At 41.4% G+C, this 14,036-nt stretch overlaps 1 protein-coding gene across 4 annotated transcripts in view; it reads left to right on the plus strand.

The window, feature by feature from the left end:
* Window positions 1–9,987, plus strand: part of LOC147152581 (E3 ubiquitin-protein ligase Midline-1-like) — a 32,864-nt gene extending 22,877 nt beyond the window's left edge. For 3 of the 4 annotated variants that reach the window (XM_086048727.1, XM_086048709.1, XM_086048718.1), the window contains exons 5-11: window positions 838–986; window positions 3,360–3,487; window positions 4,224–4,391; window positions 5,599–5,742; window positions 6,585–6,746; window positions 6,999–7,206; window positions 7,477–9,987. In XM_086048727.1, the coding sequence (XP_085904853.1) occupies window positions 838–986; window positions 3,360–3,487; window positions 4,224–4,391; window positions 5,599–5,742; window positions 6,585–6,746; window positions 6,999–7,206; window positions 7,477–7,825 (1,308 nt within the window). In that variant the 3' untranslated portion in view covers window positions 7,826–9,987. The remainder of the gene's footprint in view (window positions 1–837; window positions 987–3,359; window positions 3,488–4,223; window positions 4,392–5,598; window positions 5,743–6,584; window positions 6,747–6,998; window positions 7,207–7,476) is intronic. The other variant, XM_086048736.1, reaches the window with a different exon arrangement.
* The last annotated feature ends 4,049 nt before the right edge of the window (window positions 9,988–14,036 follow it).

The following is a 14,036-nucleotide window of genomic DNA, read 5'->3' on the forward strand; positions in this document are numbered from 1 at the left end:
AGAGAAATTTGTTTTCGGAAGCATTGCCACATTGTTTAAGATTGTGGTGTAAATCCATCCAACCATTTTATATACACCTTGTCCTTATCGGGGTTGTGTGTAACTGCAATAATTACTATCATGCAGTATATGTAGCATACATGTACCGGTATCATAAAAGTTGCTAAACAAAACTGATTTGCTTTCTTCTTGCATACTGGCTGGACACCACCATATGACCACTTACACAATCTGATCAAACAGTTGTATAAAAAAATCTGCCTTTATGAAGATGATAATGCTCAGTTTTGTGTGATAATGTCAAAAACGTGTTGATGGACCAAAACGGAACGGTAATGATCGGAGCTGGGCATTTTACTCAAATTTCCCGGTCCGTTTATCGCCTTTCGCCGTCCGTCTGTCCACCTTTTTGTCCGGCCGGAACAAATAGCAAACATCGATAGGCCGGTACGCCTATCATTTTCAACGGGCTTCCGTTTGCGTTTCTCTCTACAAACTTCAAGCAACTCCCACTCCTCTAATACCAGTCTGAGATTTTTGAGACAGTGCCAAAAATAGTTGTGGACAGGTAATATTGTTGTAAAAAAGAAGAAACATGGTCGATGGTATATCGTTCTCTCGTCACGGTTAGGACACAATGTTAAAAATAATCAAAATGCATTATGATTACTGCTGAATAAAGTGCTATGTACTGTATATCGGGGTTGCTAAGAAAAATTTGGAAGGATTGATGTAGTCAGGGTTGAGGGGCTTTTAAAAATCAACATCCAACTATGTCCACTCCTGCAAGCTGTGATTTCCAATTCTTACGCACCATGTCTTACACTCCCTACTCAGGCGCAAAGGCTACGCAAGCTGGCCCAGCAGATCTCCAACTGCCAGCAGTGTATTGAGAGATCCTCTGTGCTAATCACACAAGCCGACCAGACACTGAAAGAGAGCGACCACGCCCGCTTTCTGCAGAGCGCGAAGAGCATCAACGACAGGTCAGGCCATTGCACAAATTGGATGATAACGATATGCCACAATATATTTGCAGTTATTCCGTTTTTCAGTAATTCTAAAAATGATACAACATGCTAGTTATGGCAAAATGAAGGTTGAGATTGGCTTCATGAACCAGTGGTTTTATTTTGAGACTCCTGTAGATGGCACTGTGGGTTTAATTAAGGAGGTTTAAGAAATGTCGTGAGTGGACTTTCAGCCCAATGTTGAACAGAGAGTGCCATCTAGAGGAGTCCAAAAATACAACCGGTTCATGAAGAAAATTTGAAGCTTCAATTTGACCATCACTACAACACACTATGACTGCTTACCTTTTTTGAATTTATTTTCAAGTGACATTAAACAGATCTGTATCAAATGGGAAATGCATCTAGTAGTCCTACTGCTGCTATACAAAATCCATCCATCCATCCAGTCGCTTATCCTCACAAGGGTTGTGGGGAGTGCTGGAGCCTATCCCCGCTGTCATCGGGCAGTAGGCTGGGTACACCCTGAACTGGTTGCCAGCCAATCGCAGGGCACACACAGACAAACAAACATTCGCACTCACAATCACACCTAGGGGCAATTTAGAGTGTCCAACCAATTTACCAAGCATGTTTTTGTAATGTGGGAGGAAACCGGAGTACCCGGAGAAAACCCACACAAGCACGGGGAGAACATGCAAACTCCACACAGGAAGGCCAAGGCCGGAATCGAAACCACGACCTCTGCACTGTGAGGTGCACATGCTAACCAGTCGACCACCTATCGGCCCCTCTACAAAATCATCTAATATAATACAGGCAGCAGCTTCAGCAGGGAAGCCCAGACTTCCCTCTCCCCAGCCACATCTTCGAGCCCTTCCGTAGGGATCCCAAGGCGTTTCCAGGCCAGCCGGGAAACGTAGTATCTCCAGCACGTCCTGGGTCGTCCGCGAGGCCTCCTACCGGCGGGACATGCCCGGAACACATCACCAGGGAGGCGTCCGAGAGGCGTCCGGGAGGCATCCTAATCAGAGGCTAGAGCCACCTCAGCTGGCTCCTCTCAACGTGGAGGAGCAGCGGCTCGATTCTGAGTCCCTATTAATCTAAATGAGAGGCATAAAAAAATAATGTCTTGACAAAAATAAAATGAAAATATGAGTTCTATTATCATGTAATTTTGAGGACTTATTGTGAAGATCTCAAAAGTCAAAATCAAGGACTGTATTGTGAGAACAAATCATATTATAAGTATTCTATATAATATATGTATCCATTTTCTGAATCGCGTATCGTCAATATTAATATACTGTTAATCTAGGCCAGTCATGCCGGCTGACGTACGGGATACTGGATCATTCCCCGTTTAGCGGTGTGTACCTGTAAGAAGTTTTGTTTATTCACCAACATGCAGGAGGCGAGTTGATGATTGTAATTGATGTCTGTGATTCCTGAGTTAGGAGCGAATTCACAGCGTGTTTAGCAGAAAGTAGTCGACACTCGTTGCTAAACTTGCTATCGGCCGCCTGCTGTTATGGCGTCTCGCCTCGGCCTGCCGACTACCCGGTTGCAGATGACATAAGCAGCCCAACAAAGCATTTCGGGACAGTCACGGCCTTTGATTTAAAGGAAAACATTAAAAATCTTTGATTCTCTGTTTTGTTGTTCTTTGTGTTTTGCTGCCTTTTTTAAAAAACTATATATAGTTAATAATTACGGGTTTGTTGTTATTACTTTGTTGTTTGCCAAAGCAGTCGTATTATTTTATTTGCATTCACCCACCTTGTTATTTATTCATTTTCATTGAATCTTAGATTTAATTTTGAACCGTATGTTTGTAATGTAGGATCACTATAATGATTCATTTCCTCATAATGTTGTTACATCTGCCACCTAGTGGCAGCTGTGTGGCATAACATTTGTCTGAAAATCACGCATTTGTGACAATCTTATAATATGCAGTTTGCTGCAGTAATGACAATTACCGGTACTTTTTAACCAAATCTTAGCCCACTTATCTGCTTAATCTTCATCTAAGGCAGGGGTGTCCAAACTCTGTCCTCAAGGGCCGGTGTCCTGCCTGTTTTCCATCTATCCCAGCTGTGCAACACACCTGTTTCAAAAGATCATGATCGTTATCAAGCTTCTTCAGAGCTTGCTGATGAGATGATCATTTAAATCAGGTGTGTTGCAGCAAGGAGAGTTGGAAAACCGTCAGGAAAGCGGCCCTTGCGGGCACCCCTGATCTAAGCCGTTCAATTAATAACGCCCATAGTGTGCCTCCCTTAGGAGAAACACAAAAGAATTCTAAATGCAGTTTGCCTATGACAAAGTTGGATATATTTATAGTATTGAATGACATCCAGTATTTGGGTTGCTCTTTTTTTTTAGGGTTTCCATGGCAACCGCATCAACCCAAGTGCTTATACCCGAGATACACCTGACAGACACGTTTGACAACTTTGCCCTGGATTTCTCCAGAGAGAAGAAACTGCTGGAAAATCTTGATTACCTCACTGGTAAACCGTAAACCTGTTTTCTTCACATGGAGACAATCAAATGCAATTTGCAACACTTTAATGAGTCTTAAATCTTCTATTCATAAAGTCCAAAGTATCTTTCTTTGGGTTCCCATTCAACAAAATCCTTTTCACTACCCCCAAGACCCTTAAAGTACTTTTAAACCTTTAGTTTAAAAAGGAGTTGTTCTTATAGTTTTTAATTTTGAATTAATTTGAACTGTCTTCAAGGAAAACAAAATACTGAAAACACATCGTATTGATTAATTCCTAACATTATTTGACAAATAATTTGTGTCTGCATTTGAATTACGAGTGTGCTTATGGACAGAACAGACAGCTGCAAGCTGCAAGTAGCTGAATAAAGTCTGTTGGTGTATTCATCACCAACAATTCGAGTTTTGCATTGTTTTTCCATGATGAATTAGTCCTCCGATACCAAGAAAGACATTACATTTCGTGGGTGAGTGGACAACTGCTATGTGTAACCAAGAGCTACTCACAAATACAGTGCACATGACTATATAAAAAAAAACTGGCACCGGTAAACAGAAAATTTTAATCAGAGATGGCTTTATGTGTCAGTGTATTTTTGATGCTGGTTTAAAAAAAAAAAGTTTTTCCTTTTTTTTTTTAGCACATCAAGTTTTAGAGATAATTTTTTGTTTTTTGACCTATGCAAGGTTGCGCAATACGGCTTTTCCCATGTGTTGTAATTTACAACTATGACTTTCAGAAAGGCGGCACGGTGGTCGACTGGTTAGCACGTCCGCCTCACAGTTCAGAGGTCGTGGATTCGATCCCGGCTCCGGCCTCCCTGTGTGGAGTTTGCATGTTCTCCCCGTGCCTGCGTGGGTTTTCTCCGGGCACTCCGGTTTCCTCCCACATTCCAAAAACATGCATGGTAAGTTGATTGGATACTCTAAATTGCCCCTAGGTGTGATTGTGAGTGCGGATGTTTGTCTCTGTGTGCCCTGCGATTGGCTGGCAACCAATTCAGGGTGTCCCCCGCCTACTGCCCAAAGACAGCTGGGATAGGCTCCAGCACGCCCCGCGACCCTTGTGAGGAGAAGCGGTACAGATAATGGATGGATGGATGGACTTTCAGAAAAAAATTCCACCTGTAGCTGAACCTAACCCTTAATCCAAAAATATTACTAAATATATTACTATATTGCATTTTGTATGATTGTTGTTGTTTATTTTTTAAATCGATGCAGTAAGGCAGCTTCGTAATCAGCAAAAAAAAAAAAAATCATCCAGAAAACTTTACTTCCATCCCTGATTTAAAAAAAATGTAAACATTTGTTGACCAGTGTCAAAGGTTGGATTTCTCTGTGGAGTTTGCGTGAGTGCACCACGCGGCTCACTTGCAATGATAATAAAAATGCCCGATAGGTAAATTAAAGGCTTGCGCATAGTTGTCTGTCTGTATGCGCCCTGTGATTGATTGGCACCTGGTCCAGGGTGTACCCTGCCCCTCGCTCAAATTCTGTATCGGATACAGTGGACATCGGTTCAATACAAAGAACAGGATAAGAGTTAGAAAATGAATGAATGCAAATGCCACCATTCATTTTCTTGAGGTAACTCTCATAGTGTAAAATGTTGCATACCTGTCAACCCCGGGCTGTGCTGAATCTTACAAAAGTTGTAATTCGAGGCAAGCTTTGCTCGTGAAGGTCGGCCGAAGTTTGCAGTCTTAATGGCCAACGGACGCTCCGGATTAGAGGGGCAAGACGAGAAAACGAGTTTTTAATTTCTTTATCCCCGTACTAAAATTGTTATACGGCATACACAATTTGAAATGATCAAAAAACGTATAAAATACGGGGAAAACTTATAAGTTGACAGGTATGATGTTGCAGACCACTCGTCCAACTTGATACAATGAGGACCATTTGGATCCCCCCCGCCCCCGCCATAAAAAAAGAGATATTTACTGTATGCTATCCAGTGCAAACATGTTACTTTTCTCTGCCCCCCCTCCCATTGTTCCACTTAATTATAAAGCAAGGAATTAATTTAGCTATTAACTTTAGACAGCGCAATCATTATTGATCATCACCAATGCAAATCGCTAACAACGTTTTTCTTTCTTACCACCATAGCTCCTTCTGCACCGTGTATTCGGGAAGAGTTGTGCACAGCATCCTACGACACTATATCAGTCCACTGGACATCTGATGACGAATTCACGGTAGTGTCGTACGAGCTCCAATATGCTATCTTCACTGGACAGTCCAACATTGCCAGTAAGTCCTGGGTGTGAATGAAAGAAAAAAAAACCATATACCTAAGCACCAAACACCACTTGAAGTCAGTCATTCAAAAGTTGTCCTGACTCAAAACAATAGGCCTTATTTCGAAGTTCCTCTTCTGTACTTCTCAAGAAGAATGTGGATAAAAGAATAGAATAATAAGAACTGAATAAAGAATTACAGCACACTCAACACTCTGGTTGAAATGACTTGTTCTAGCGGCGGAGCGCTTCCGTCTGCTGTAAACGAGTTACTTCTCCCTCCTGTGCTGCCGAGCCAAAGCCACAGTATGGCTTTTGTTACATTGACTATAGTTGGAGCCAGGGCGTTGCAACTAGGCAAGCAACAGCCCAAAGTCTGAAGGGAAAAGGGAAAGCCATTGAAGACAAAGGAATGACATTTGTACTTTCAATTGTGGAGGCAGCACATCATGACATAACTGCTGAATTACCCAATTCTGAACCCTAAGCAACAAATACATACAAGGTCAATGTCTGTTGCCTGAAATGCTATTAATAGCTTGTCAGTGAAGACACCTCACGATTGATTTGCTCAATTTGAAGGATGATGCCATAACATTATTAATCCTTTCCCAGAAACATTGTTGTTGTTGGAGCATAAGCGGGTGGGCCAACTCATTTAAAGTTGGTGTGATTCCACTTGTCCCGAATTTTCATGAATTGAACAGACAACAGGATGCATATGAGAGAAGTGGATGTGTGTGATTTAGGTGTGGATCAAAATGAGGACTTTTCAGTCTTGGCGGAGGTCTGCGCTCTACTTAATCCCAGTTTACTCATCTCTTACTCTTACTACTTTCAAATCTTTCCTCTCAGGTCTGTGCAATTCATTGGAGAGCTGGATGATTGTGCCCAACATCAAACAGAACCACTACACCGTACATGGCCTGCAGAGTGGCACCAAGTATATCTTTGTTGTCAAGGCGATTAACCAAGCGGGGAGTCGAAGCAGTGAACCGGGGACTCTAAAAACTAACAGTAAGGAAGACCTTCATTAACACAGGCCAACCATTAATTGAAACCTAGTACACGGCATGTTTCCAATCATTATTTTCATGTCCTCCACTCAGCTATAGACACATTTATTTCTTTTCTTCTCTGCATTCCTGAAATTAGATTAACTGAAAATGAATGAGGTGTTCTGTCAGGGATCGTGCCTGCTATAAATCTCAATTTGGTCATGTTTCAGCATCAATTACTTTTCTCCACTCCACCCTTTCTACCTGTCAGGCCAGCCTTTCAAGCTGGACCCCAAATCTGCTCACAAGAAGCTGAAAATCTCACACGACAACTTGACGGTGGAACGCGACGAGAGCACGTCAAAAAAAGGCCACAGCCAAGAGCGCTTCTCCAGCCAGAGCAGCTACGGCGTGGTGGGGAACGTTTACATTGACAGTGGGCGGCACTACTGGGAGGCCATGATTGGGGGAAGCACATGGTAAGTTTTTTGGGGGCTTGGAATGCTTTTCTGTAAACATGGCGGACATGGACACGTTACCACAAACTCAAGATGCGCAAATACGCATACGAAGGGTGCCATTGAAAAGATGGTGCCATTCAGGAGCAAAAGCAGATGGCGTGCATGCGCGTTTAATGTCGCCAGGAAACCGGAAAGGTTTCAACAACGCAACGAAACGAGTTGTTAGTTTTTGGTTTTCTAGGTCATTGTCATTTCAACATAGCCTAACATCGCCCCCCTCCCGGCCAGGTACGCCGTGGGTATAGCATACAAGTCAGCGCCTAAGCACGAGTGGATCGGCAAGAACTCGTCCTCGTGGGTGCTGTGCCGCTGCAACAACTCCTGGGTGGTCCGCCACAACAGTAAAGAGCTGGCCATTGAGCCTTCGCCCCACCTGCGCAGAGTGGGCATCCTCTTGGACTACGACGCTGGCCACCTGACCTTCTACGACGCTGTGGGCTCACAGCACCTGCACACCTTCCACGTCTCCTTCAGCCAGCCCGTGTGTCCCGTGTTCAACGTGTGGAACAAGTGTCTGACAATCCTCTCGGGCCTCCCCATCCCCGACCACCTGGAGGGACTAGAGCCTCAAGAATAAACACACCTCACCTACCCAAACAACCTTGATATTTCCTTTTACTTGTGCTTTACTTGGCCACCTCCCCAAAAGTCAGCGTCTTGATGTAATCACACCGTATGTTGCTTTTGCTTCGGTAAGAATCCTCACCATGATGGATGGTCAACCGTAAACGTTCCCAATAAATAGGCAATATTACGCAGACATTCCCACACAAGTGTACAGGAGTTTGCACAGCAGGGAAAATGGGAGAATGTCATTATGTTGTTCATAGCAGCTGTCAATTTCACACTAACGTGCTACATGTAGATTTTGGAAATGGATTGAGCATTTTACGTGGGCATTTTACGAAAACTTCGCTGGTCTGTCATTCGTCATCCGTTAGCGGCCTGGGACGGTCGTCAGTCCGTCATTTTTTTTCGTGATGAACCGAATTGTAATAGTCACTTGGTCAGTCCGTCAGTCATTGCGTCAGTTAAGTCTCTCAGTTAGTTCGTCAGTCCACCCCCCCCCCCCCCAAAAAAAAAAAAATCTGCAAAACGTCAGTGACGGCCACAATTAGTGACAATTACTGTCACCTACAAAAATCCACTTCCGTCAGTGCTTAGTCCATCATTTTTAAAAAGTGTCCGCTATTCATGACAAAAGAAAAGGACCAAAGTAGATGCTGTTATATGCCCCAGATGTCTTTGAAGTGAAATCTCTCAAAGCAGGAAAATGTTTTGGAAAAACTGGATTTTCTGTAAAAACAAAAAAACAAAACAATAAATGTTTTTGGGTATTTTACATGGAGCTTTTAAATTATTGGTATTTGGAAAGCAATGAATTTCCATAGCTGGCAGTGAAACTTCCTGTTGGTATGGTGAAATACACATTTTATCCTCTCAGTTTTGCCAAACCAAGCTGTAGTTGAAGAGTAATTCTGAAAACACTGCACACACTCTAAATCCTGTTTTCACAGAGATTAAAAGAACAGATTGACAGTATTCTTTGGCCAATGACCACCAGATTCAACATCAAATGAATCTGCATTTACTGTCATTCTTTGTGATTGTGTAAATAGGTTTGAAATTAATAAAATAAATAGTATTTTCACTTTCCATATGAAATGTAACCAATGCTTTACATTTTGGGAAAATCTATTTTAAACATGACATGGTTCATTTCCAAAGAAGAAGAGAGACTTCATTTAACTCTTGACAGTGATCAACTGGAGCTGCTCAGTGAAAAGATGTGCTTGTATGTCGTGGTGATACTGCATTGTTGTGAAACCTGATCCATCTTGAGGTGTGTGAATTCATGAGAAATACTTGAACTCTCTCTTCAAGCTGTATAATATACATCCATCCATTTTCCAATCCGCTTATCCTCACAAGGGTCGTGGGCGTGCTGGGTCCTGTCTATCCGGGATCTATCTATCGACACCCTGAACTGGTTGCCAGACAACCACAGCTGTGCGTATAATATATAAATAAACAAGTAAATAAATATGTATACGTATGCATATATGTACAGTGCATGCCAAAAGTTTGGACACACCTCTTTCAATGCGTTTTCTTTATCTTCATGACTGTTTACATTGTAGACTCTCACTGAAGGCATCAAAACTATGAATGAAGACATGTGGAGCTATGTACTTCAGAAAAAAAGTTGAACTTACTGAAAACGTGTTTCGAACCCAATCAAGATGGTTTGGGGTGGGTGAGCTGGACCGCAGCGTGAAGGCAAAGGTGCTAACAAGTGCTAAACACCTCTGGGAAGTCTTGGAAAACCATTTCGGGCGACTACCTATTGACACTGAATGAATCAAGACAATAGCAAGAGCATGCAAAGAGGTCATCAAAGCTAAGGGTGGCTAATTTGAAGAAACTCTAAAATGAAACGTGTTTCCAGTTATTTCACCTTTTTTGTCAAGTACATAACTCCAGTGTTCATTCGTAGTTTTGATGCCTTCAGTGACAATCTACAATGTAAATATTCATGAAAATAAAGAAAATGCATTGGATGAGAAGTGTGTCCAAACTTTTGGCCTGTAGTGTATATATTAAGTGTTTGCACCGGTGCTCTGATGGGTTCTGGCTGCATGGACATTGGTGGAAAATGGGTTGGGGAGTGTCGTCTCACTTGTTCTCTGAGAATTATCTTTCAGAAGGTCAAAAATAAATATTAATTTGCACACAGAACAGGACTACTTATTTTTCCTCAGTGAAGGTTCAACTTTTTCCTCCCAAGGTTCGCTAAATAAAGGTAAACCCAGTGCAAACATGAGTATATGCGGGCAAGGTTTTCTACAATTAAAATACTGCCTTTATTTTAAAACAATTTCATTTCGAGTTTAGTTAAATCCTGAAATTAAATGTGCATGCTTACCAGACCAGGTCCTTTTCCCCAAAGAGTGCCTGGCAACATTGCAATTAATCAATACAGTAAATGAATTTATTTGTTTATTTTTATCCTTGGTAAATTAATACACGTTGCATACACAATGTGCTTTATATTATTAAAAGTACAACTTTTAAAAGCATACAACCTCAAGATATTGGCTTAGGATGCATGTGAGTTCGCTTTGTGCTCGACTTTTCTTCACATGCAGCACACACAGTGACACACAGCTGTAGTGCACTGCGTTAGCATTTTAAAATGTACATGACGCAGCTCACAGCATCATTCAGCAGCCTTGTTTGGCTTCAAGGGGATATTGAGTGGAAATTTGTATGGGCCAGGAGGTTGTAGTCCACTTGATTCCTCACTTCCTGTGGATATTGGATCTTGAAACATGACACTCTGACACACACACACGCACACACACATTCTTGTACTTGCTGCATAGTGGGAAGCAAGTTAAAAGGCCAACAAAGTAAATGAACCGTCACTTGTGCTGCACTTTTCTACCTTTGGTACTCAAAGCACTTCACACTGTACCTCATCTACCTACTGATGACGCAGCATTAAGAGCAACTGGGGGTTCAGCATCCCGCTCAAGGATACTTTGACATGGTCGCAATGGCCGGGGATCAAATCCACAACCCCTGGGTTGGGTGATGACCACTCTACCACTGAGCCATGCCGCCCAAAGTAGGCAAGGACCACAATTTCAGCTTGAGATAGGAAGTAAAAAAAAAAAAAAAAACATTTTTGGACTCAGGGTGGCGCCCTTATCCAAAACACTGGATACAATTTTTATCCAGGTGAGTGAGGACCAGGCACTGGCTTTGGGGTTTTAATGATTTAACTAGGTCAACTAGGAGGGTATTTCCATTACTAAATATTTATTCATGTAAATCTAAAATGAGAAATGTTACTTTTTTGTAAAACATGTTATCACCATTAACAGGGGAGATTAGTTTATTGAATATGTTGTTTTTTTAAAAACAAAATTGGTTAGTCAGGAGAAGTGTTTGTTTAATTGCTACTTTAGATGTCAAAATGTAAAGCGTGGAATATTACTTTTCTTAAGATATTACAGTAACAACTTAGCCTAATATTATTCCTTCAATCTGCAAAACAACACAATTTGTATTTAAGTCATTTCAATTCTCGGTGACTTTTTTCGATGTAAAGTAGAATTAGAATAGTAGTCCAAAACAACTTTGAAACTAATATGAGTTTAAAAGGTGAGTTTAGCTTCCAGGGACTGTGCCCATTTTCAAGGGTGGCTATAAAATTGAGTCAAAAACTTTATTTCTGAGATTGTCCTAGCAGAGGAATTGAACCCAAAACTTCCAAGCCCAAAGTCAGGGCTTCGAACCAGTCATCTGCATAGACAGCTGTAGTTTCTAATTTGTCAGGCTTTCAAAGGTGTGGTTAAGGTTTCAAATGTCAAGCGGTCAATTTTTGAAGCTGTCCCAAAATTCAGTTGAAAAATTCAGCTGTCAGGTTGTGTCACCTCTGGTGTTAAAGCAGTGAGTTATCCAAAGGAGGGGTTTGGCTTCCATGTAGGGTCCTGAGTTGTTATAAAATTGAGTAAAAATTTGAGAGGTTGTAAGAACCGGTGAGGTTGGGTTTTAAAAAGGTCAGAGTTTCAAAGTGGCATTTAGAAGGTGAGTTTAGCTTCCAGGCAGTGTGCATATTTTCACAAGTGGCTTCAACAGTGGTCGGCAATTCTGGCACTCGAGGTAGTATACTGCATGTTAACCCAGCTGATTCAAATGATCAGGATTGTTATCCAGCTTCTGCAGACCTTGCTGATTATATGATCATTTGAACCAGGTGTGTTGCAAAAAAATCATGACTGAGATGGTACCAGCACAGGTATTGAACCCAAAACTTCCAAGTCCAAAGTCAGGGTTCCCACCCACTCATCTACATAGACAGCTGAAATTCCTCTTTAGTCAGGATTTCAAAGGAGGAGGAGAAAAGGAAGAAACCTGTGTAATCGCTCGGTCTGTAAATATGTCGTTATCACTACTGTGACGGTCTGGCCCCCGTACTCTTGGGTTTTTGATAAAGTAGCCCCCTGAATAATTTCATTGAATAGCCCTGCTCTAAGTGGTCATGATTTTTGACGGCTGTCCCAAAATTCCGTTGAAAAATTCAGCTGTCAGAATGTGTGACCTCCCATTTTCAAGCATCAGTTGTCCAAAGGAGGGTTTGGCTCCATACATAAAATTGAGTAACAATTTAAATGTATGAACCTGTGACTTTGAGTTATCAAAAAGTCAGAGTTTCAATGTTGGGTTGAAAAGGTGAATTTATCTTCCAGGGAGTGTGCCCATTTTCAGAGTGGCTTTAACAGTGGTCGACACTTCCGGCCCTCGAGGGCCGCTATCCTGCATGTTAACCCAGCTGATTCAAATGATCAGGATTGTTATCCAGCTTCTGCAGACCTTGCTGATTATATGATCATTTGAATCAGGTGTGTTACAGCAGGGAAAGATGGAAAACGGAATACCGGAACCGAGGGCCGGAATTGCCCAACCCTGGGCTTTAAAATTGAATTATTAACCGGATTGTCCCAGGCAGCACAGGAATTGAACCCTCTACCTCCATGTCCAAAGTCAGGGTTACAACACACTCAGCCACATACAGTAGATGGGTGACACGGTGTCAGGCAGTCAGGCTTTCAAAGAAGCATTCAAAGGCAATCAAGCAGTCATGATTTATTCTTGTTATTAAGATTTCCATTACTGAACGGGCAGAAAAATAATGTGAATACACACCGATAGGATCTATACATTCAGCAACATTAGCTCCCAGCAACAAATCAAAACATACAGTCCATCAAGCGATCACCCTGGGAAAAAAAGGTTACACTTCTTGTACATCCATGTATACAGTATCTTAAACACAGAACTATTTGAAAACCAAACAACAAAAACAAAAAACAAAGAAAACAAAATTAATTGAACAATTGAATGGCGTAAAAACAAAAGGGTATATTGTCTATCCATTTAAACCATTTAAAGAAGTCAACCCAAACATATTTTTTTCAAGAATATGTTCCCAGCAAGCCCACTAGTTGAAACACAGCATTCTGATTAATTTTGTGGAATATAAGTTAAGTAGCAAAATGCACTTGTTTTTAGCCATCTCTGGGGCGGCCATTTTGTCTTCTGTCGACTGAAAAGGACATCACAACTGCCCACAACGACCAATCACAGCTCAGATTCAGAAAACAGGTCATGATGTCACTTTCAGTTGATTTCATCATATCTACAGTATTTATGAAATTTGTACTGGGCCAGGCGCAGCAGTGACCTTTGGGTGGCCCGACACAGTCTTTCAGTAGCCACAGGCCAAAATGTAGAAAACCCTGTAAAATATTGTGTGTGTATTACGAATAATTCTGTATGGGTTTCATGTTCTTTTTTTAGAGTTGATTGAATTGTGTTTTTCTCATGTTCGTTCTTGTTCAATGTGATGGTGACATGTTTTTATAACAGGAATGCCTTGACATGTTTTATTTGTTATTTTTTTAACTTCTCACTTTTATTCATCATTTATTTTTCATTTATAACTTGAAGAGTCAGACAAAGTGAGCGGGTGGTCCGTGTCTCTTTTGGTCATTGGATATTATGTTTGGAAGCAGATATGAAAAAAAATGGAAAAACGACTCATTATTTGATTTTCATTTTAAAATACAAACAACGAGTACGAAGCGAGTAAGGAAAAGTCTAAAATTTTCCATTTTTAATTCTAAAAGGAAAATAGAATACAGCACGTGACACAAATTGAAATACGGATCGTATATCTGGTTTAGATTCCCGGCAGTTGTCACCGAAAGCATTCTCCT

Source organism: Filicampus tigris, chromosome 1, assembly GCF_054856515.1.
Source record: "Filicampus tigris isolate MCC_2025a chromosome 1, RoL_Ftig_1.0, whole genome shotgun sequence".
Taxonomy (NCBI): domain Eukaryota; kingdom Metazoa; phylum Chordata; class Actinopteri; order Syngnathiformes; family Syngnathidae; genus Filicampus; species Filicampus tigris.